The sequence below is a fragment of the Hippichthys cyanospilos genome, chromosome 18, assembly GCF_059441005.1.
Source record: "Hippichthys cyanospilos isolate Australia breed blue-spotted pipefish chromosome 18, RoL_Hcya_1.0, whole genome shotgun sequence".
Classification (NCBI taxonomy): Eukaryota; Metazoa; Chordata; class Actinopteri; order Syngnathiformes; family Syngnathidae; genus Hippichthys; species Hippichthys cyanospilos.
The window spans coordinates 13,136,085-13,160,203 of record NC_142386.1 but is presented as its reverse complement, the minus strand read 5'-3'; the positions used below and the strand labels follow the sequence as shown (position 1 = coordinate 13,160,203).

Below are 24,119 nucleotides of genomic sequence, written 5' to 3'. Positions count from 1 at the left end.
GACTGAACATTAAATACTAAAGTGCTTGAAGATTTCTTAACACAAAATAAATGTCATCTTATTGTCCCTGTATGTGAACGAGTATGGACTCAATTGTTGGGTCAGTCTTCTGGTTCTTTTTTTGAAACCAAGAAGGTAACATCCTTGGCTAACACAAACACTGCCAAAAGCTAAATGGATCTTTGAATGTTAATGGTTACCGATCCCACCAGTTCACTAGCTAACAATCTGTCTTGCTTGCTCGTTACATATACCATTATGGAAACCAGATTTAAAAAAATTAAAACAGGGACACGACAAGTTCACTGAAAACCTCACTGGGAACTGTCTATAACAATGTAATCACTAGTCAGTCTGGTGACTGGTCATTGTGTTATTACTTTAGCTAATTTTAAATGCTATCTTGAATGACAGTTCAACAGCGATAAATTGGTCAATGCACTCACCCGGATCCAACCTTTTTTGTACCACGATGGGACCTAAAACTCAACTTGCTGACCTTATTTTCCATAATTCATCAACACAGAAGCAGGAAGCAGTTGTGGTTCTGGTATGATGGGAAAGTAAACAGTTTAAATTCCTTTTTAAATTGGTGTACGTGTAACTCGCTAGGACAACTGTGTGACTGGATGTTGGGACCAGCCTACATAAAACTGGGATAAAAGAAAAGAACTTCTGAAATCCGTCGAGACTCAGGACACAAGGCTGAAAACCAGGAAATTCATGGTTAAAATGGGGCATCTGTTCACCCTAAAATAGAGTAACTAATAAACCAGCTAATTAATAGCTAGTTGGCTGTTTAGTGAATTAACTAGAAAACAAAAAAAATATTTAATTAAGTCGTCTAAATAACTAACCAACTAATAAAGCACCCGTTCAACGATTTCCTGGACCAAGACCCTTAGGAAACTTTGTGGTTCTTCCAGGTTGATGAGAAGCTCCTCCCTGCTCTGGCGGCTACCGACGCCCTTGTGCTGCCCGGGCCGGATCAGCCCACCCCTCCTGGCGCCACCAGTGCCAGCGATGACCTCAGCCTGCTGGCTCATATGACCAGCTGCAGCTCAGCCGGCGATCTCCCTGAGGACGGGCCCTTCAAGATCCAGAGCCCGCTGGCCGACATCAGCTCCATCGCAGAAGCCCGAAACCAGACATCTCGGCCCATCTTCCCCGAGGGGGACGGAACGGACGGGGCGACAGGCACCGACGGCGAGGTGACGGCTCTCAAGGCAGGAGGTGGCGGAGACACGGCCAGTGTCACATCTGATACCGAGAGGTCTGATGACGGCAAAGAAAAGAAGATATCAACCACTGCAACCACACAGGTGAGCATCAAAGTGTTTGTGTTTCAGATTAGTGTTTGAAACCAGTGTTAGGGTTTCAAGTAAGGTTTCAAACTCTGATTACAATATCAAAGTAGGATTTTAGGGCAGTGTTAAAGTTTAAAGTAAGATTTGAAGTGACATGATTTGACTCTTGATCTCAGGCTCTGCATGGCCGCAGCGCCTCCCAGCTGGAGAGAGACCTTCGAGTGGACCTGGGCTTCAGGGGGATGCCCATGACGGAGGAGCAGAGGCGCCAGTTCAGTCCTGGGCCGCGCACCACCATGTTCCGTATCCCGGAATTCAAGTGGTCACCCATGCACCAGAGGCTGCTCACTGACCTTCTGTTTGCGCTGGAGACCGACGTGCATGTGTGGAGAAGGTGAGGCACAGTGGGAAAATTGAGCTTCCAGAGACAGTTTCACTTTGCAACATGAAATTTGGTAGGCTAACATGAGTAGAGCCACAAAGAAGTCTCAAGAGGTCATACCCCAAAACACACAGGAATCCTGCCATGTTGGTTTGAACCAGTCAGTTTTGGCTGATCTTGGCACAGTGTCAATTTCAAAATCCGGCCCCTGAAGCTGGTTTCTTTTAGAATCAGGAAATTTGGCAGGCATGTTGCTCAAGACTTGACCCATGAACACTCTCAAGAAAACATAGAAAGTCTGGCATGTTGGCTTACAGCAGCCATTTTTGTCTTATTATGGCACATGAAATGCCATAATAAGCCTAAAATTTACAATTTTATATGATATGCCACGCATCATATACATTTGAATTCAGCTCATGTCATATTTTGCTACTAATCTTGTAATGGCAAAACTCAACATTTCTAAACTACATTGTTTTTGAATATAACAATTATATTTAGGAACATGCTGCAGTCACACAATCTTGTGTGATTAAATGCATACTACTGTGATCCATTTTTTTTTAAACAGTGTGATTGTCTAAGACTGTTGACTGTGGAACAAACGTTTATATTTCAACCTAAAAATAGTGACTGTACTTGCTTGCATCTTGAAAATGCTATGATGTCATTCAAATGGCTGATGTTCATTTGAATAGCCCCGCACTGTTTTTTATTATGTTCAATCCCAGCGGTCCCCTCATTAGGTGTTCTATAATACACAGTGTTTCCTCATTTGTCTGCGAGGTTACGTTCACAAAACTACCCGCAGTAATAGAAATGCACCAAGGAGAGCATGAAGTATTTTTAGTTTGCGTTTGTTCCCCCGACTTTGGAGGGAAAATCTCAAGAAAAGTATCAATGTAAACCTGCAATACATATATATGGTCAAAGGAGTATGCATGTAGTTGAGGTTGATTTTTTTTTTTTTTTTTTTTTTTAATAAACAAAATTGCTATTTGACTCAAAACGAAGAAAATGTGCATGAGAAATAGCAACGTAAATCTGCAAAAGAAAAAGTTGTGGTCATAAATGAAAATTTGTGATCGAGTGAAGCCGCAATAACTGAACCACGATGTGTTAAAAAACGTTTTTTTTTTTCTATTCCATTATTCATGACTACTTTTACATTCCACCCTGATGGGAAAAGTGTGGGCTTGAACAGGCGACAGGAGGCAATTACACAGAGTAATTTGTACCTTGTTACTTTACCTATATTTTAATGCCGACATCAGAAAAGTAACTTTACTCTACTTAATTGTAGATATGAAGGCGTTACGGACATGGACAGAAATATCTATCATGAGAAGACCCACAAAAAAGTCTCAAGAAGCAATGTCAACGCACTTAAAAGTAGTGTTGGGAATTCTGTCACTTTTTCGATAGCTTTATTCACTTAGAAGTATCTCTTCTTTCAGCTCTGAATGGCTCCTCTGCAAAATGTCCATTGTTTTATTTCTGTAAATCCTACTTTGAATATTCACTATACATAGCTCTACAAAGTAAATTTGGGGTCTCCCTTTTCCACCCTGACCCCACCCCTAGCTTTTGTAATTTAGAAATCATTAGCATGCATGGTGGTGGAGGCTCAAGATTCTGTTAGCGAATAGCTACTTATAAATGATTGCATAGGAATGGCAACATGTTAAAAGATTTAACATCTCAAGATATCAAGTTGTCAAGAACCCATGCAATAAAATAAATTGGAAGTCTACTGTTTTCATTTGAAGTGAGCAATTTTCAAAATATGTTCTACTTACAGCCACTCCACCAAGTCTGTGATGGACTTTGTGAACAGCAATGAGAACATCATCTTTGTGCACAACACCATCCACCTCATCTCCCAAATGGTTGACAACATCATCATCGCCTGTGGGGGCATCCTTCCACTCTTGTCCGCAGCCACGTCGCCTTCCGTAAGTGGCTTCACACTGTGCCAACGCTTCTTGTTTCAACAGGGACACCATGTGGTGACAACTGGCATGTTTTGAAAAGGGGAGAAAAAGTGAATTTCTTCCTTTTTGGCTTCCTTTCTGAGGGTGTAATTCATACTTAACTGTATTTATTCTTTGTTTAACAGGGTGTTGACAGTCTCATAAAAGTTTCATTTTACAATTGGTTGTCCAAAAGAAATGACATTAAATCATTAAAATGTCTGAAGTTTGATTTTTTTTTTTTTAAGTAGCTATAAAATTAAGCCATTAAAATTCTTCAAGTTAATGGATGTGGCATAAAAAAGATGTAATCATTTTATATGAGGCCTTAATCTGGTCTCAAGAAAAATGTCAAGGTTGCATATGTTGGATGAACTAAAACAATCTTAAATTTAATTGAAATGCCATGGAAACAAAGATAAAAGTATCAAGATCAACGTCAAATTTGGATAGAAATCGTTTTAGATGGTCTTCATCAGATGGTATTAATCTTGGGATTAAATTGGAATTTTCCATAATACAGTATTACTATTTTTTGTGTGAGTAATATATTACATTAGCGCGTTACAGCGAAAAGTATTGCATTACAGTAATTACATTACTTTTGCAGCATTACTTGGGATTAGACATTCATTAACATTGACGTGTGCTGTTATTGTTGGCCGCTAGAGGTCCCCATAGACCACAGGTGTCAAACTCAAGGCCCGGGGGCCAAATCTGGCCCGCCACGTCATTTTATGTGGCCCGCGAAAGCATATCATGTACGTTTCCATGACCCTTGCTAATCTCTGTTCCAAAACTTTAGCTTGTCGTGTATAATGAAAAATAAAGTTGAGATTTTTTGGTGTGTTCTGTTACAGTAATGTAAACAATAAATGAACAAACTAGGCTGCTTTACTTCTGATTTCAAAACAACTAAGCCATCAATTTGTTTTGTGCAGTAATAATACTATGAGACAATTTAAAATCGACTTGGTTTCCTCAACATATCGGCCCAATGAAGGAAGTTCTCGCTACAAAATGGCCCGCGACAAAAATGAGTTTGACACCTCTGCCATAGACCATACAAATAGTTAAGTGTAGCCAAATAGTCCTTCAATGTGGATACAAGTGTCATATCAATACTGGTTGTAGCAGTGTGACTTCCACCTATTTAAGTTAGTGGCATTTCTGTATGTTGTATTTAATATAAAGTGTTTTCAGCTGCCTGTTAATGCTTTAATGTTATTCCTTTCACTCATATGTATAATTTACATAATATGGCCTATACTTATTCTCGTTATTTTGATATTCCTGACTGCGTCTTATCTTCTACAGTCAAACATCTGCGTATATCATCTGCCTATGTCTATATCCTCTATCATCATTTAACCATCTTCAAACTCCCTGAGTAGTCTCTCAACCAACACCTATCCTGTTTTCTTACCGATACACCATCCTGTACCCCTTATATACCCAAAACGATCCAGCCGACCATCTCCTTGACATCACCTAAGTCGTGATGTCATGATTTATTTATTTTTTTCATGTTCAACTATGAAAGCGTTCAAAGGCAACTTTTCTAGAAGCAGTGTGTGAAAAGAAACTACTTCATTTAGTTGATCTTCACTTGAGAGATCTCTGCTGAATAATTTGTTATTGCAGCTGCAAAACTTTAGTTGATTGGAGCCTGCTCAATATAATTGAAATCAAAAAGTTGAAATTAGCAATATTTTTGTATTTTAAAAGTTTTGTCAGATTTCGTCAGATCTCGTGAACTCAATCTCGTGAGATATCTCATCTTGTGGAATTTGTATCTTGTTCCATATCTTGTTCCTAATGTGTGTGTGTGTGTGTGCGTGTGTGTGTATATATATATATATATATATATATATATATATATATATATATATATATATATATATATGATTTGTATTGCTTTTTAGAGAGGAGTAGATAGTTTTAGGTGTATTTTTTAGGGACACATTTAGGTATAGTTATACAATATACAAATTTTATATAATAATGACCGCATTTATAATCACAGCAGCAAGTGCGGGGGAGACTGAGAGACTCTAACTCAGGTGCCAAAAATGTGTGATCTGGACATCATTAACTTTGAGACTAACGTAGTGTCCTTTTCAAGCATTTTTAGATTCACTTTCCTTGATGCTGCAGACACCCTGTTTAAACATATTTCTGATTTTACAAACTTTACGTTTTCATATATTCAAATTCCTCTTTTCTTTTCCTCTCTGTGTGTTTTTGTTGTCTTTTGGTTGTTGTCATGTGTGTGTTTTTGCATGTGCAGACTTCTAAGAGTAGTGCCAACAGTGTAAGTTTGCTTCCTTTCTTTTTACTCTCTTTTAATCTTTTTGGGTCAGTGGACTGCTCCCAATTTGTGAAATTTTCCATTAAGAATGTGTGATTTTCTATTGGGAATTTGTTGGACTTTGGGGGTTCCACTATTATCCTGTATTAGTTACATCTATACCTCGTTTGTATGGACCTTAAAGAGGAGGACGGGAGCAGCTGTGAAGGGCGAAGAGGTGACGCCTATCCCGGGGGGAGGAGGCGAAGGGGGCGAGGTGGGTAAAGTGTAAATAAGGAACTCCTGAATGACGTCACCACCAGGGGAGCTCCCAGCACCAGTGTGTCCTCACCCTTCTAAGTGTGTGTGTGTGTGTGTGTGTCTGTGTGTACGCGCGCGTGTGTGTTTGCGCGCACGTGCACGGGCGCACACATTTCTCTTACTCATTTGAGTCGAGTGTGTGATTGACATGTGAATTTTTGCACTGATACGCACGCAAGTTCATTTAGGACACTGGCATGATACGCATCTCCTCACTTTCTGTGACTTTAAAAGTTAGGCCCACATACATTTTCAAGAGCCCTGTGATATTTGCTGCATTATTTTAGTCATTTTTTTAAACTGTATCTTTTCATTCACAGTACCAGTCAAAAGTTTGGAAACACCTTCAAATCTACATAGCAGAAAATTTTGCTCTTGAAAATGCACATTTGTGAACTGATAGTCATTAAGGGTCATAAATCATTCACATTAAGATGACAGAGAAAATACCAAAACGTGCCTCTTTTGAAGAATAAAAATTTGGTTTTGATTAATATTTTTTTTAACCAAATAAGTACCGGTATATCAAAGTTTCTGTCTGTCCAATTTTAATGACTTAAGTATTCACTTATAAGTTAGACATTTTTCAAAAAGTAAACCCTGAGTTAGAGGGTGTCTCCAAACCTTTTACTGGTCATATATCGACATTAATTAAATCATTGTAGAGAAGAAAAACAAATGTTAACTTTAGCACTTTGATTCCTTATAAAGAAAAAAATGAGCCTGAGTTTTTCATTTTTAAATTGAACTGATCCCTAAAAATATTTATGTGAACAATTTCACATGTTTGTTTAAAACAAATTCAACGTGATGGGTTTTCACAAAACCATGCTTATGTTGCTAAAATCAGTTTTGAGTTAATCACTTTTTTTTTTTTCAGTTGTCCATTTTGGGTTTTCCTCAAAAACAACCCCCTTAAGGTCTCATCTTTCTTTTCCCAGCAGCCAAAAGGTTCAAATTACAATCAAAGTGTTTGAAAATAAGGGACTATGTGCTATTGAAAGATGAAGTTATCAATACTTTGAACATGTTCTCAAAACTAAGGACTTCAAGAATCAAGATTGAAGATCCAATATATTTTCATTACAATGCACAAGTACAGGACAACAAAACATAATTTGACCTCACCCAAGCCATTCAAGAAACATAGAAATAAATTGCTGTAAATTTTTGAGCTGTCTTCATGTGTTTTCTATCATTTTAAGAGAATTAAGTGTAGAATTAGAATATCCTTCTCTCTCTCTCTCTCTCTCTCTCTCTCTCTCTCTCTCTCTCTATATATATATATATATATATATATATATATATATAAAGTTATATATATATATATATATATATATATATATATATATAAAGTATATATAAGTATATCACTTCATTTTCAATAGGGTTGATTTTGTGAGAACGCATCACAAATATGTTAAAACATTTGAAAAAATCAGAATGTTTGCCCACCCCTGTTCTAAGCAATGACCTCACCCATCTAGACGGAGCTGGAGAACATCGAGGCGACGCAGGGCATGTCGTCAGAGACAGCCGTCACCTTTTTGTCGCGTCTGATGGCCATGGTGGACGTGCTGGTGTTTGCCAGCTCGCTCAACTTCAGCGAAATCGAGGCCGAGAAGAACATGTCGTCCGGCGGCCTCATGAGGCAGTGCCTCAGACTCGGTGAGCAGTGTCTGTGTGTTCTTTACAGTGTGTACCTGATGAATCGACTGCAGATTTTTGTACATTCTGACACCACTTTTAGTATCCCTGTATTTAAACCCTGGGTGTCTGGGGATTTTTCACAAACCTGGCCTTATTATCCTGGCCTTATTATCCACCTCCACCTCCTGTTTGCAAGCAATTATAAGGGACGTCAGGACGGCGTATTGAAGGTCAACATGCTTTGACGATCTATGCAATATTTTAGTCTCCTATTGTTTTATATATATATATATATATATATATATATATATATATATATATATATATATATATATATATATATATATATATATATATATATATATATATATATATATATATATATATATATATAATTTTTTTTTTTTTTTTCCCCAAGACTTAGTGTTGGTGGTGACCATTTTGTGTTTTGTGTGTTTGTCAGTGTGCTGCGTGGCGGTGAGAAACTGTCTGGAGTGTCGGCAGAGGCAGAGGGATCGCAACTGCAAGTCTTCTTTGACAAGCAGCAAGTCGCAGGACAGCCTGCATGCCACTACTGCCCCTAGCAAGGTAGTGCGCTCGCTCACATTATTACGTACAAGCATGCTGGTTGACATTGCTAGGAGAGAAAAAACATATACTGTATGTTCATGTTGCAATGTTAACATCTTAACACTAATGACCAACTGATAAGAAACATAAAGCAGAATAGACTTTTTTTTAAATCAAAGATTACTCAGAAATTACAAATGAAGGGGGTAATAGATAGGGAAAATAAATGAAACATCAATCCATTTTCTAGTTGCTTATCCTCACAAGGGTCGAAGGCTTGCTGGTGCTTAGCTCGGCTGACTTTGAGTAGTAGGCAAGGGACACCCTGAACTGCTTGCCAGCCAATTGCAGTGCACACAGAGACTAACAACCATTCACGCACCCAATCACACCTAAAGACAATTTAATATGTCCAATACACCAACCACGCATGTTTTTGGAGTGTGGGGGGAAGCTGGAGTGCCAGGACAAAACCCGTACGGCACGGGAAGATAATGTAAACGCCACACAAGAAGGCCGGAGCAAGGTGGCTTCAACTCGGGTCCCTGAACTGTGAACCAAATGTGCTAACCACTGCTCGACTGAGCCGCCTCATTCATTCATCCATCAATTTTCTAGAGCTGCTTCTCCTCACTAGGGTCACTAGTGCCTATCCCAATTGTCTCCGGCTAGTAGGCGGGGGACACTCTGAGCTGGTTGCCAACCAATTGCAGGGCACACAGGGACGAAGAACCTTTCACGTGCCCAATCACACCGAGGGACAATTTTGAATGTCCGATACACATTCCATGCATGTTTTTGGAATGTGGCAGGAAGCCAGGCACCCTAAGAGAACCCACGCAGGCGTAGGGAGATCATGCAAATCACACAGGAAGGACGGAGCTAGCTGGAATTACACTCAGGACTTGGAACTGTGAAGCGGACGTGCTAAGCACTCTTCCACCATGCCGCCTAAATAAAATATACGGAATAGAAATACAGTATATAAAAGTGAGTGAAAACTAAACAGGCAAAAATGAATCAAATCCATCCATTATCTTGGCTGCTTATCATCTCAAGGGTCGCGGACATACTGGAACCTATCCCAGCTGTTTTTGTGTTTAAAGACAAAACTCAGACATAACGTTTTTGGTGCTTAATTTGTTTAGCAACAGTTATTTCTAACAGTGATTGGACGTACATGGTTTCCATCATACAGCAACAACATGTGTTTGTGACCCGTGTTCAGCAGGATCCAGACCGCCTCCTGCAAGACGTGGACATAAACCGTCTGCGTGCAGTGGTTTTTAGAGACGTGGTAAGTGCATTGTGTTGTGTTAGGCAGACCACACCTGGCACATCACATCATCATCACCCCTCACCGTAGGATGACAGCAAGCAGGCTCAGTTCCTGGCCTTGGCCGTGGTCTATTTCATCTCGGTGCTGATGGTGTCCAAGTACAGAGACATTCTAGAGCCCCAGCGGGAGATCAGCAGGTCCACCAGTCTGTCTGGACGTAGCATCCGTCAGGAGATCAATTCACCCACAAGCACTGGTGATTTCAATTTTAATATTCAACTAACTTTTCTTTTATACAAACATCTTACAGTGTTGCCTTGAGATACAAGTTGAATTTGTTCCTCGACTGTCCTTGAAACCCAAATGACTCATGTATCTCAGATCCTCTTTCTCCGTTGAAATGACTTGAACAACATTAACTCAGTCACTGCCAGCCTAGTCGAAATTTATCTTTGACGTCAATAGCCGTCAATGCTTGTGAATGAGTTTTGCCGCATGTTCATTTTTATATCGGCCATATTCTTACTTACAATAATTAGCATAGACGAGACGAGCTAGAGGGCGAACGTCAGTTGGTTGTTAACATTAAGTGCAGCTAATAGTAGCTCGTTTTAGCTGAGGCTGCCACAGCATTATTTTCAATAAAAGAAGTGAGCAGACTGAACCAACGTCAGAGTCCATCCTTTTTCACTCACAGAAATATTACTGAAACGGAGAGATCATGTAAAAGTTATGATGTCTCCAGCTGATTGAATTAAAAGTGAAACTGTTAGAAAACGAGGAAAGGTATTCCATTTGTTTGTTCGTTGATTGTGGTCTTTTTGCATATACACACAATCATAAACATAGTGGAACTTGGTGGTTGCTGCGCAACTTCGATATTTATTGCAAAATGAACCCGAGCGCATTCACCGATAGACTGGCGCTGTGTTCACTGACCACTCACAATGTGAAAACACACTTAACCTGCAACATATATATCGTATAACTTACGGATGTGAACATTGTTGCCAAAGCGTTGGTGCGTCTTATACACGCTAACATAGAAAATACCAGAATTTGACCCCAAAATTAAGGGTGCGTCCTATCCAAAAGTGTGTCTTATATTTGGGGAATTACGACTAACGTTTCCACTGTAAACAGTTTTTGCCTCATTTTTACCGTAAATCAATGGGCATTGTGCTGCTTCTCTTTGTTTTATGTTTAGTTTGACAGTAAACTGCAAATAGGAATGCCAAAAAGAGTCACATTTTCTAAATTTCTTCCTGACCTCTCCAGAGCACCCGTCCTTGGCTTTCTCCGACAAGCAGATGTCCACTCCGGTGGACGACTCCCCCCGCGGCGGCCTCCCCCACACGGACTCAGGCATCGGCGAAGAAGGCCATGTGGGTGGCTCCCTTAATGGCTCCGAGATGGGACTTGGGCTCGGCCTGGGCCTGGTCGGGCGAGAGACGGAGAGGGATCGGGATGTGGGTGGAAGCCAGGCGGACCTGCTTTGCAGTTTGTCGGATGTAAGGAGGTCGCAGGAGAGCCTTCTGGACTCCCCCCACAACCCCAATGCCGGACAGGCACCCCCTTCGTCCATTTCCAGCATCAGCCAGCCCAATAAAGGCATCAACGTCAAGGTAATAATAATGATTTGGAATAAGATCTACTTTTTCAGCAACCAACCTCCTGGGATGAGGGCAGTAACTAATGGGACGAGATCTGTTGATGTTTTTAGAAGTGCGGTGAGACAAACTGGACAGTGCACTGTCTGTCAAGTTACTGTATCATAGTAAAAGCCAATGCTTCAAAACAAACTTTGCTTGTGGTACAAGTGACGTACGACAGAAACGACCTTTTATTTTGAAGTGTCTTGTGGAAGCATAGTTGCGATGATGCTCAACTAACTTGCTGATCTTTGAGTCAGTAGTAGCCTAACCCTAACCTCTAACCCTCACCCTAAACCCTAACCCTATATTGTAAAACCCCCTGTTGTTTTATTTAGCCCATCTCATCCTGCCTCCCAACATGCCGCACTGGCATGAAACTTGGCGGACTTCATCAAACTTTGTCGACAAATACTTTAAAATTATTAATTATTTGAAGTTCTGGCAGTATCACGTATAATGATAAGTTTCAATTGCTGATGCGGGTTTATTGATTTTTAAATTGATGTTAAAATAGTCTGTGTAGCCCAACAATGTGTACGTGTGCTTCTGAGGCGACCTGAGGCACTATCAGTACACCGGCACATAGAGTTAATAGACAGCTACGATAGCCAATCAGATCACGAGTTGGCAACAGTAAGGCCAGCTAGAAGGTCTCACATTGAACGTGACATGTACGTGCTCTGTTATTGGATACTCAGCATGGGAGGCTGCGCTATGCAGGTCAAGCAAGCTTGGCGTTTTGCTGTGACAATCCCTATGTCCTGTGTTTCTGTCATTCTCCCATTTAGGCAGCCATGTTGTGGCTACAGATGTATTTCTGCATGAACACTCGATAGGGATCCTCACTCCATTTTCAACACATATGAACTGTTGGCACATCAACAAGTTCTAAATGTTACAGACTGTACTTCATGTTTGCAGTTTTGAGTTCTTCAGCTTGTTTAGGTAGCAGCCTTGAATGGATTGCGCCCCTCCCATTTACAGTTGTAGCAATTTTTTTTTTTTGTATAAAATGTTACCCTCTCTCGTCATTTCAGGAGATCCTGAAGAGTCTCGTGGCCACTCCGTTGGACGGTGGCGAGCCAGGCCAAGAGTCTGGCCCGACGCCGTACCACCCCGACCCAGCCTTGAAGACCCATCCCATTCTTCCCATGCAGTTCCACTCCTTCGATAGGTTGGTTTCCTCCCGAGTCGGGCTGGCTGTCATCCGAACGAGTCAATGCCCTCCACCATCATCTCCTCATCAATATTAACTCATTCACTTCAACCACAGATAAAGTAGATTTTTAAATTATAGCACTGCCCTGTAAAAATGGACCTTGAAGGTCTTTAGCCATCAACGGTAGTGAAGGACTTAACCACTCTGTTTGTCTCATAGGAGTGTTGTGGTTCCAGTGAAAAAGCCGCCACCTGGCAGTCTGTCTGTCAATACGGTGGGCACACCCACCACTGGAGGCGCCGCCACGGCCGGCAGCACGCCAAACATCTTCGCCGCAGCCACGGCTACCCCCAAGAGCATGATCAACACCACAGGTGACCGACCACGTCTATCCTTCGAATGTGCATTTGCGCCAAGAATCGGGAGGGCGCCATCCAATGCCGTGCCTCAGAGAATTCTAATGGGATCATCCATTGGACATTGTGTTAGTCAAACATGGTGTCCATCTGAGCAGTATAATGGTGCTCCCGTGCATGGATTTATTTTTATTGATCGCCATACTGTCTGTACTGACCACAAAGGGAGCATATTAGAGCAAGATGAGCAGAAACTTGGAATTCTATCAATATTTATTTTATTGTTTTATTTTCCTTTTGGGAGTAATCTAATTTTCATTTTTATTGATTTACATCTTATTGTGTGTATGTACTTGTATTTGTTGATTTAGTAAATTTGTTTTGTTTTTTCCCATCACCTGTATTTAAGTTTCTTGTTTTTTTTATTTATTTTTTGTTTGCTTTATTGTTGTAGCTTGTTTGGTTACTGTGTTATTGTATTTCTCAAACCAGCAACTGCCTTGATAACTGCTTTTTTTGAGGGAGTAGTAGAAATAGTACTGCTGTCTCACATTGACCATATTTTTACTTACACGCTGTTGTCCCACCCTGCATTTCGTCCGACCGTCCATCCTGTCCAGGCGCTACAGACTCTGCATCGTCATCATCGTCATCAACGTCATCTTTTGTGAATGGCGCCACCAGCAAGAATCTGCCCGCCGTCCAGACTGTGGCGCCCATGCCTGAAGACACCATGGAGAATATGAGGTCAGAAAATGACTTCAACTTCCCTCCCCACCCGCCTTTCTTATTCTTCCTCATATGGATCCAGTTTGTTTTACTTCCTGCTTCATTTGCTCTTGCTTCTCTCATTGGTCTTCATTTTACCCCCGCAAATAGCCCCGCTCCCCGACATGTTGTCAAAGGACCTAAGTAAATTTCAGGCTCATAAGTTGGAAACTTAAACTCTTGGACCAGACAACAACATTCTGTCATGTTTTCCCATTGGTAAATCTTCTATGTTGTTACATGGTCGCCTATAGGTGAGCATTCTGTGATATTCGGCCATTAACGTCACATGGTTGCCAATGGCTCTATATTCTGTGATGTTTGCCTATTTGGTGACTTTCACTCACATTTGCTAATTAAATATTTATTCTGTGATGTTACATTTAATCATACGTCAATTTTTGATGGTCTTATCCCCCTTAGACCAACCATTCATCTGTGTCGACCGTTGTGTCCATTTCTATCTCACCAAGACAGCAAATTTAATGGCTCTACTGATCACATTAGGACTTAGGATAGCTCCAATGAGTCAAAATGTGGACCAAAAACAACGTTTGCTTATTGGCCAACATTCTATGATGTTTAACCATTGGTCAAATTTCTGTGGTCACAACTGCTGATGTGTCAACATTTATGTTGTTACATGGTAGCTCATAGGCCAACAATCTGTGATGTTACACATTAGCTCAATGGATAAGCGATGTGCATTGTTTAACTAATGGTCAATATTCTGTGACGTTTACCCATTGGTCAAAATTCTATATTCTTTCAAGTACTTTGATCCTTTTACCTGGTGCGTTATGGATCAAGTTCAAGTCATTGTAACTGTTATCATAAAATGATACTGCCAAATTTTCTCCCATAACTGTCATTTGTGTGAAAATTGATTTTGAAACTGATTAAATTAGACTTTGTCAAAACCATGAAAAGCTTTTTTGTATTGTCCCACAAATATTTGGGGGAGAGGTGTGCACACATGTCCCTTAACCCTTATGTGTCATGCGTGTGTACACGTGTGTATGCGTGTGCATGCGCGTGTGTTTGTGTTGCAGTGCCTATTGTGAGGTGGCGCAGTGTGCATTGCGCAGCGGTCAGACGCCCCCTGAACTCAAGTCTTTTAGCTCTCTGGCAGGCTTCCAGCCAGCCCCCCGAGATGCAGGACAGTGTTTTAGGCAAGGAATGCGCTCCGCCATGTACCCCCTCTCCACACCTACCCTGCCCCACCCACCTTCACCACATGCATACCTGCAAATAAAAGTGCTTAAAAAGTCAAATGAGAACCTATAAACCCATGGTAAAGTTCTCTATAGTTAATGTTAGAAATTGGTGCAATTCTACTCCGGGCCAGTAAGGTGCACCAGTTTAAAGGGAAAAGTTTGAAATGTCAACCTGAACGTTCAGTTTTTATTAACAGAATATGAAAAAATACAACAACCAATTGTTAAATAAAACGAATTTGCTTGATGTAATGGTTTCTTTGACAATTTTTGTATTTTCTGTAACATTACGTTTACACCAGTGGCGTGGCTCAGTCCGCTAGTCTTCACTCCCTAACCTTTGTGGCCATGTCCAAATGTCCTTGAGTAAGACACTGACCCCCCAGTTGCTCCTGATGCAGCATCATCAGTAGGTAAACCAATAGTCAGTGTCAAGGACTTAGATTACCAAAGGTAGATAGGAAAAGTCCTATATGCCTAAGTGAATGATCAAGTGAATGATCATCTACCATTTATTTCAGTGAACTAAACAAATGTTCATTTTATTGATAAAGTTGCTTAGTTTATTTACAGTGACAAAACCAAACAATTATTCAAACCAAACCAAACAATTATTCAAATTAACAAATAGAAAAATAAGCTGTAAATATCTGTTCAACAGTCGAAGAAAAATGATTAATTGGATTTTGTGGGAAAAATGGATGTTTGAATTCAAAGCTATATCAACCATTGTGTGTGTGTGTGTGTGTGTGTGTGTGTGTGCGCGCGGGCGCGCGCGTGCTCGCGCGTGTGTGTGTGTCTGTGTGTCTTTCCTGCCTTTTGTTTTGCCTCATGCACCCCCCACCCGCATGTTCACCTCCTCACTCCTTGCCTAATGTCGCCAGCCTGCTAACAAATATTTGCTGCCCCTCTCTGCAGTATCACCACCAAGCTTGAGCGAGCTCTGGAGAAAGTGGCACCACTCCTGAGGGAAATTTTTGTGGACTTTGCTCCCTTCCTGTCCCGCACGCTGCTGGGGAGTCATGGGCAGGAGCTGCTCATTGAAGGTACAGGTGCTGTACAACAAACCTTACTACTATATGCACCTGCTCTCGCATGAACACTTTGTCCGCTCACACTGAGTGAGTGAGTGAGTGAGTGAGTGAGTGAGTGAGTGAGCGAGCGAGTGAATAAATAATCTCTGTCTGAGTAGAAGAGTGCATAGATACAATATATAGACTAGCACCAGTGTACCTGGTGTAAAAACTGTCGTAACTACGGCCAAAGGATGGAAATGGGAATATACATAACAATACACTTTCTGTATGAGGTTTAAGAATTAAAAATGGAAGTTAATATGTGCACTGTAGTAATCTTAGTCTCAAATGCAAGCGCAGTATGTAAAGGATAAATACCTTTCACGTATTTAAAAATGTGGCTTCCCACAAACACACACTTGAAAATTGTATGTATGTATCAGTGGTGGACCGTCAGGGCCGGCAAGGCCTTCTCTGCTGCGCTAACATAACCTGACATAATTATCGTAACTATAATAAACTATGACTGTCATTAACGATAATGACAGTCAATTTCATTTTGAATTCATTATTCCTAAATATATATTTTTTTATTGTATAAAATTATACTCCATATTCTGTTCTTTTCGTGTCATATTATATCCTTTTGGTTACGCTCCTTCTAGTGTTGTAGTTTTAGGTTGGAGTTTTTAGCCACTTAGAATTCAGCTAACTTGTGTCGCCAGGTTGTATGTAATGTTTCTGCTCCCAGAGGCGCTAGGGCATATGCTTCAACAGGTGCGGGCTTCTGCGCAAGCAGATGGATATGTGAGCAGCCCGTATACTTAATAGACAGATGTAATGGCCAACCATCTAGAGGCCTCACGTTGAATGTGGGTGGATGCTCACTGCAGGAAGGCGGTGCACTGCTCATCAACCAAGCTATGCGGTTTTGGCTTTGGATGATGTTAGAGACGTAGCGTAGCTATTAGCTAACCTGTCCCGACTTGGCCATATATCTGACAGGGCTACCAGGGACGTGAGCTCACCCTGGCAAATAGTTCTACTGGGAATGCCTTTTGTGTATGTTATGTTCAGTAGGATATTCAATTTCATTCTTGGAAAAACTTTGATTCTCCCCCATACTAGAATGCTTTGACTCAACTTGTCATGTGCCACCTCTCGTTACCTGTCAAGTTAATGATTTAATTTTGTGAACACATCTCTACTATAATCCCAAAAGAGGACACTTTAAGTTTAAAATTTTTCTGTGGACAAATATTTATTTATAAGTATTTCTTTTTGAGAACAGGTCTGACACTTTATAGTAGATTATTTTTTGTGGAAAAATATGCATTAATAACTAAGTTATTCCTTTATGATAACAGATTTCTTTTATGATCCAAAAGAGGACATTTTAGGTTGATTATTTTTTTGTGGACTAACACAAATGAAGTTTGAAAGGGTCTAAAGTTTAATAAATCAGAACTGATGGTATGTTTGATGTCTTTTTAAAAAAAAAAACCCACTTTGCTCTATATGGTAATCGCCAAATCTCTGCCACCTGACTGCCACCTGAGCATGAAAATAAGGCGAGTGAGTTTATAAGTGAACAAATGAATCGATAAGCGAGTGACTAATTAATTGAGAATGTGATGAGTGAATGGTTGAGGATGTGTTTCATTTCATTCTTCACTCATTCACCCAGCAGGTATAACTTTTAATGTGTAGCATCAGCTAATGCTAGTTATATTTTAGTTATTTTTATTCGTATTATTTTATTATCTACTGTTGTTTTTATCTCCTCTTACACCATTCTTTTCTCCTTCCTTTTCTTCTGATCTTGTTCTTTTTTTTTTCTCCTGTGTTGCATGCTTTTTATAAACTTTTCAATTTAAACAGCTACAGTTGAAATTTTAGGGTCTCCGCACCAAGAGCGTTTATGTGTGCTTGCGTCTGTTATATGATCAGAAAACCTTGTGACTAAGTGTCTCCACACCCTGCAGGTCTGGTGTGTATGAAGTCCAGCACGTCAGTGGTGGAGCTCGTCATGCTTCTCTGCTCTCAGGTCAGTTTTCTAGTGAACACGGTCACTTATCATAAAGCTTTGATTACTGGTCTCGGGTCAGTTCCTGAGAGGGCTTTGTGTTTATTGATCAGCCCTGCAGTATGTTTCCAAGCAGCGCATTGCAGATGTAATACAATATGTATGTCCTTCAAGACGCTCTTCTTTGAGATACAGACGCCATCACAAAGGAAAAAATGGGTTCTTCACTCCTCAATAAAATATGAAATTATACTTATCAAAATGTTCGAAAATACTATTGAGTTTATGCAGATTTACTGACTTTTTTCTCCAAAGCATTTTTCAGAACAGAAACTTCATCTCGATTTGCTTCTTTAAAAATTATTTTTGCTGAACAAATATGGCTTTCAAAATATGACCCAATATTTGAGAAAAATTTAGCTTTTACAAGGGTTTGAATTGAAAATGAAAAACGTGTCTTCGACAAAAAACATTCTAAAAATATTTGGAGTTCTCCAAAAAAAAATAATTAAGGAAAAACAAGAGCGGGTAATCACAAAAATCTCTTTGGAATATAAAAAATACTTCTCTGGGGGAAATTGTCAGGACATATGACATTCTGTCGACAAAACTGCGACTCTTTAAGATTATTTTTTTCTTAAATAAAAGTATTTTTATTTTTAATTGAATCTCTAAATTGGCTGCCCGGAACTTATATGAGCTATATAAATGAGAAAAAAAGCTATATAAATGCTATGAGCTATATAAATTACAAAAAAACAAACTGCAAAATAATTTTAAATGCGACAATTTCTGAAACAATACACTTTTTCTGTTATTTAATGTGATATGGTTATTAGACACAAATTGAAGAGACCTAATAACTGAAGTATGGTGATGTTTAACAACAATCATGCTAATATTGTAATGATTTTAGAAGGAACTTACCCACCACACTGGCTTTGCTCTTTTCCTTTTAAAAAGGTGACTTTTGTGTTGGCTTTTAGTTCTTCCATTTTCTTTGTCTGGAGCTTCATCCCAGTGTGGTCCTTCAGGGAGCATCTGGATCTGCCTTTCACGTTAGTTCTCCTCCTGATCCGCCTTTTGGTTAGAGTTACCCGGCCAGCCTCCAGCCTTCCCGCCATTAGAGACTCAGGAGAGGAAACCCGAGCCCAGATATCGATCGCGGAACGGGACACGCTATCCCTCATGTGCCCTTGGAGGCCCTAAAAGCTCCATTACCATGCAGCTAATGTGCAGCACTCATGGCTTTTAGCAACTTCTTGCTTCCTGTGGTGACGTCCAAAAAGCAGCACAAGTTCATTTTCTGTCTCTTTTATATAGAAACAAACCTAAAAAAAGAAATGTAAATGAGTGTTTTTTTGTGTGTTCATTTTAGGAATGGCAGAATTCCATCCAGAAGAATGCAGGACTGGCTTTCATAGAGCTTATCAATGAAGGAAGGTAACTTCAGCAAATGTCTAACATATATTTAATGGGATTTGCACAAAAAGAACCACAGTGTTCCCTTGTTAATGGTGACCGCAAAACGAAATTCGCAAAGAAGGAAAATTGATCACGTTACAGCTACAGTATTTCAATGTTGCCAAGTTAAAATCCCTAGTTTTGAGAAAAAACACTTTCAAGGTTTTGGCACATTCGTCTTTCAAATGTCCATTGCGCCCAGCAAATACTGACATTTTCTTTTCTTTTGTTTATGAGTCCAAATGCATTTGGGATATCATACCCATGATATGACACCATATTTTAATTGACACAAAAAAACTAAATATGTATATATTATATATATATGTACTATACTACAGGTTTATCATTGATTGGGAAATCGAATCCATCTCAGCTGGAAACGTGTGTTGCAGTCATAACAGTTTGTGTGTGTGTGTTCGTGCGTGTGCGCGTGTGTGTTGTGTTGTCAGACTGCTGTGTCACGCAATGAAGGATCACATCGTGCGCGTGGCCAATGAGGCGGAGTTTATCTTGAACCGCCAACGAGCAGAAGACGTGCACAAGCACGCTGAATTTGAGGTATGTGTGGCGGAGCCCACTAGCTAGAAGTATTTAATGTAAATGTTTTGATATAAATCTTTAATTCATATGTACATTAAGTGTGTTGAAAAATGATTGGATTTCATCTTTCACAGTATCTAATTTCTTGGATATGTTTTTTTTTTCTGGGAAGAAAATACTGTGGGTATTGGCTTAAATCTAAGGGGGAAAAGTATTGTAAGAAAATATTGCTCTTTCTCGACAAATATGACGCTCAGTCTTACTCTACAACTAGCTTTTTCTAATGAGAATTTAGTGTGGGAAATCTTGCAAATAATTACCTTTGTGGGAGAAAAAAAAATCTGGAAATGCTGTACAGTAAAACTCAGCAAACAAACAACAGTACTCTATAACAGCAGTAGAGAATTGTAGTCGATTTAAACAATCTAAACTCCGTTTAGGAGTTTTTTACGGTATTTAGATCACACATTCCTTTTCAGACTAATCATAAAGGTGTTTGTACCGACGAACTTCCATAAACAATAGTTCGTCCACCATGTTTTCCGCTTGTAAATTCCGGAAGATACACCCGAAAAATCTGGTCTGCATGGACTCCGCGCAAAGGGGCGTGGTTGCCGAAATAACGTCATTTGATGCGCGAAACTGCCGGATGTGTCAAGCTTTAACCAAGCTTAACACTTCAAGACAGGTTAAAAGTAATAGATGAAAGATGGATGAAGCAAAGTGAAAGACATTTTGCAAGAAATTGATGTAAGTATGAAAATGATTGCTGATTGCAGATTTGGCAATTTTTTTTTTTAATATTGGCTGGTTTTGTTTATAACTTCAGTCACATTGTATAGCGCACAACATGTTTTTTTATGTTTCCGTTCGAGACATCGATTTGCTATCGTGAGAAGTCCACTGTAGTCACAAATTTCTGGCTGCAAATATGATTTTATGTAGAGGAGTTCTACTGTGTATGACTTGGCCTGTTGCCATCCAACGTTTAGCACTGAAATGTTTCCAACCCAAATGTTTCCACAAAATGGTTTTGCAGTCGAATTGCGCCCAGTACGCTGCCGACCGTCGCGAGGAGGAGAAGATGTGCGACCACCTGATCAGTGCCGCTAAGCACAGAGACCACGTGACCGCCAACCAGTTGAAGCAGAAAATACTCAACATCCTGACCAATAAGCATGGCGCTTGGGGCACCATGTCGCAGAGGTCAGTCGTCGGCAAAAGCGTGCAAGTGTAGAAAGATTTGACTTTTTTCTTTGAATTTGGTAACTTTTCAATCCATTTTTACCCACTCTTACATTCATTGTGTTCTACTTTGTGTATCTCTCGTTCAGCCAATTGCACGACTTCTGGCGTCTGGACTACTGGGAGGATGACCTGCGCAGGAGACGGAGATTCGTGAGAAACCCCTTCGGGTCCACGCATGCTGACAGGGCGCTCAAGTGTCTTGATGACTATGGTCAGTCTGTGAGCTCAAGGAGCGCAACCCAGACCATGCAAGCTCTTCATGCTGAACATTTTCTCTAATCAGGCACAGAGGAAGAGGAGGAAGGCATCAAGTCCAAGAAGAGCTTCCGTAGCCAGTCGGTGGTGGCGCAGAACCCAGAGGCAGAGTTGATGCTGGAGGGCGACGACGACGCTGTCAGCCTGCTGCAGGAGAAAGAGATCGACAACCTGGCAGGTAGGCGCCACGTCACTGCATGCGTGCGTGCTTGCTTGCTCTCTGCGCCACTCTCGGCGCCCCCTGGTGACAAAAACTGTCTTTTACTTCTAGCACCTTTCCTACCGCGACTTTTTACTTCCAGAGGCAAGTTGTGATGGTTTCAAGTGTTAGCAGACTAACAGCAGAAGAGATAATAATCATTAACGCAATCAGACTTAACTTGATTTACTTGACTTAACTGAATCTCTTTATTGACATTTTTTACAGATTTTTTTTTTTTTTTAATAAGTCAAAAAACAATGACTTCTCTACAGACAGTTATAGGTATCCCCCCCCAAATTGTTTAGATATACTAGTCAACACCAACAGTTGACTTGAATACAACTTTGGTTTTAATTAATGTAACTTTTATGTTGTTGCCTCGGCAGGCCCAGTAGTACTGAGCACGCCGGCCCAACTGGTGGCGCCGGTGGTGGTGGCCCGCGGAACACTCTCAATCACCACCACAGAGATCTATTTTGAGGTGGACGAGGACGACCCTGCCTTCAAGAAGGCTGACGCGAAGGTGAGGACATACTAACACAAGCCATGTGGCATCGCTGGAATTTTGTAAGATTCTCATTGTGGTTACAGGTTTTGGCCTACTCAGAGGGTCTGCACGGCAAGTGGATGTTCAGCGAGATCCGAGCAGTCTTTTCCAGACGCTACTTGTTGCACAACACGGGTCTGGAGGTCTTCATGGCCAACAGAAGTAAGATTGCAGTTGAAAATTTCAAATCACACCAACATTTTTTAAAATTCAGAGACCCTGCAGTCACTTTCTTTCAGCAACATGAAATGTGTTAGGCATGTTTATCTTGAATAGATGCACATAAAAGTCTCAAGAACCCATGCTGTAAAGTGCACGGAATGGCTGCCATTTTGGGCTTAAGCAGGGAATTTAGGGTCAGTTTAATTTAAATTGCTGTATGGCCGCCAAGTTTATTTCACCAAACTTTTTAAAAATCCGGCCTAAAGTCAGTTTTACTCAACAATTTGAGATTTGGTAAGCATGTCCATGATAAGGACACAGGCAAAAAGGCATGTATACTAACCTGGAAGACTCAGTAACTCTGCCATTTTGGTTTGAAGGTCATTTGGCTCATTTTGGAGAATGGCAGCAAAGTTTGGATCATAAAAATTTTTGAAAAGTCAGCCCTTGAAACCAGTCTCACTTAGCAAATTCACATTTGTTTGCCCTGTCTTTTGTAAGGAAACCCACAAAAAAAGTCTCAAGAAGTCGTAAACAAAGGCATACATGTTGGTTTCAAGCAGCCTTTTTAGGGTCAATTTCCATGTTTGACCATGGTGGGAAAGTTTGAGTGACCAACATTTTGAAAATCTAGCTCCCAAATCCACTTTCATTTATCCATCCATGGATCCATTTGCTGTGGCCACTTATCCTCATTAGGGTTGCTGGCTATCCCAGCCGTCTTCGGGCAATAAACTCTGGTTGCCAGCCAATCACAGAGCACACAGGAACGAACAACCTTTCACGCACCCAATCACACCTAAGGACAATTTAGGTTGCCCAGTACATCTACCGTACATTTTTTTTTTTTTTTTTGAAGTGTGGGAGGAGGCCAGGGTGCCCAGAGGGAATCCAAGCGGGCCTGGAAGAACATGCAAACTCCACACTGGTTAGCAGAAGCGAGCTTAAGTTGAACTCAGGACTCTGAACTGAGAGGCGGACGTGCTAACCACTATTTCACCGTGCCACTCCATTTATTTAGATTCACAAAATTTGGTAGACATTACTCTCATCAGAATAACAAGAAAAAAGTCTCAAGTACCCATCATGCCATTTCAGGTTTAAGGGTCAATTTATCCAAATTCTGTAGTTTTTTTTGAAAATTTAGTGCGTATGATTAGTAACAATTGCCATCTTCCTTGCCAGCGTCGGTGATGTTCAACTTTCCTGATCAAGCCACAGTCAAACGGGTGGTCTACAGCCTACCGCGGGTGGGCGTCGGAACTAGCTACGGTCTGCCTCAAGCCAGGTATGTTCGGGAATCCATTAGCCGACCTATCTTGTTGTCTCTTTCCACTGTGTTTCACATGTGTTTGTTTTGTTTGTCTTTAGGCGGATCTCATTGGCCACGCCACGTCAGCTCTTCAAGTCGTCCAACATGACGCAGCGCTGGCAGCGCAGGGAGATTTCCAACTTTGAGTATCTCATGTTTCTCAACACAATAGCAGGTTAGCAAATGTTGATTATTCAAAGAAAATGGGCAACTCCTATTTTATAGCGATAGATGACTTTGAATCTTCAAACGGAACATACGCATATTTTGCTGCTAGCTTACTCATTTTGCAAAAGACCACAGGTCTTTGTAAAGCTTTTTTTGGAGGGATAAGGTGAACACAATTAATACCAATAATTTCACAGAATTCTTCACTTCATTCTCCTACTCCTATAAGATCTCCATAGAAGAGCA

At 40.5% G+C, this 24,119-nt stretch overlaps 1 protein-coding gene across 15 annotated transcripts in view; it reads left to right on the top strand.

Moving 5' to 3' along the window:
• nbeaa (neurobeachin a) overlaps positions 1-24,119 on the top strand; it is a 79,349-nt gene that overhangs the window by 46,609 nt on the left and 8,621 nt on the right. For 4 of the 15 annotated variants that reach the window (XM_088440278.1, XM_088440275.1, XM_088440279.1 and 1 more), the window contains exons 23-47: positions 927-1,322; positions 1,484-1,701; positions 3,494-3,647; positions 5,956-5,979; positions 6,161-6,232; positions 7,764-7,944; positions 8,390-8,514; positions 9,725-9,793; positions 9,863-10,031; positions 11,054-11,400; positions 12,468-12,604; positions 12,809-12,963; positions 13,566-13,692; positions 14,766-14,885; positions 15,849-15,982; positions 17,932-17,993; positions 19,351-19,415; positions 19,889-19,997; positions 21,019-21,185; positions 21,314-21,438; positions 21,511-21,660; positions 22,071-22,207; positions 22,276-22,393; positions 23,579-23,681; positions 23,765-23,880. In XM_088440278.1, coding sequence (XP_088296404.1) covers positions 927-1,322; positions 1,484-1,701; positions 3,494-3,647; positions 5,956-5,979; positions 6,161-6,232; positions 7,764-7,944; positions 8,390-8,514; positions 9,725-9,793; positions 9,863-10,031; positions 11,054-11,400; positions 12,468-12,604; positions 12,809-12,963; positions 13,566-13,692; positions 14,766-14,885; positions 15,849-15,982; positions 17,932-17,993; positions 19,351-19,415; positions 19,889-19,997; positions 21,019-21,185; positions 21,314-21,438; positions 21,511-21,660; positions 22,071-22,207; positions 22,276-22,393; positions 23,579-23,681; positions 23,765-23,880 — 3,580 coding nt within the window. The remainder of the gene's footprint in view (positions 1-926; positions 1,323-1,483; positions 1,702-3,493; positions 3,648-5,955; positions 5,980-6,160; positions 6,233-7,763; positions 7,945-8,389; positions 8,515-9,724; positions 9,794-9,862; positions 10,032-11,053; positions 11,401-12,467; positions 12,605-12,808; positions 12,964-13,565; positions 13,693-14,765; positions 14,886-15,848; positions 15,983-17,931; positions 17,994-19,350; positions 19,416-19,888; positions 19,998-21,018; positions 21,186-21,313; positions 21,439-21,510; positions 21,661-22,070; positions 22,208-22,275; positions 22,394-23,578; positions 23,682-23,764; positions 23,881-24,119) is intronic. The other 11 variants (XM_088440284.1, XM_088440286.1, XM_088440285.1 and 8 more) reach the window with 8 other exon arrangements.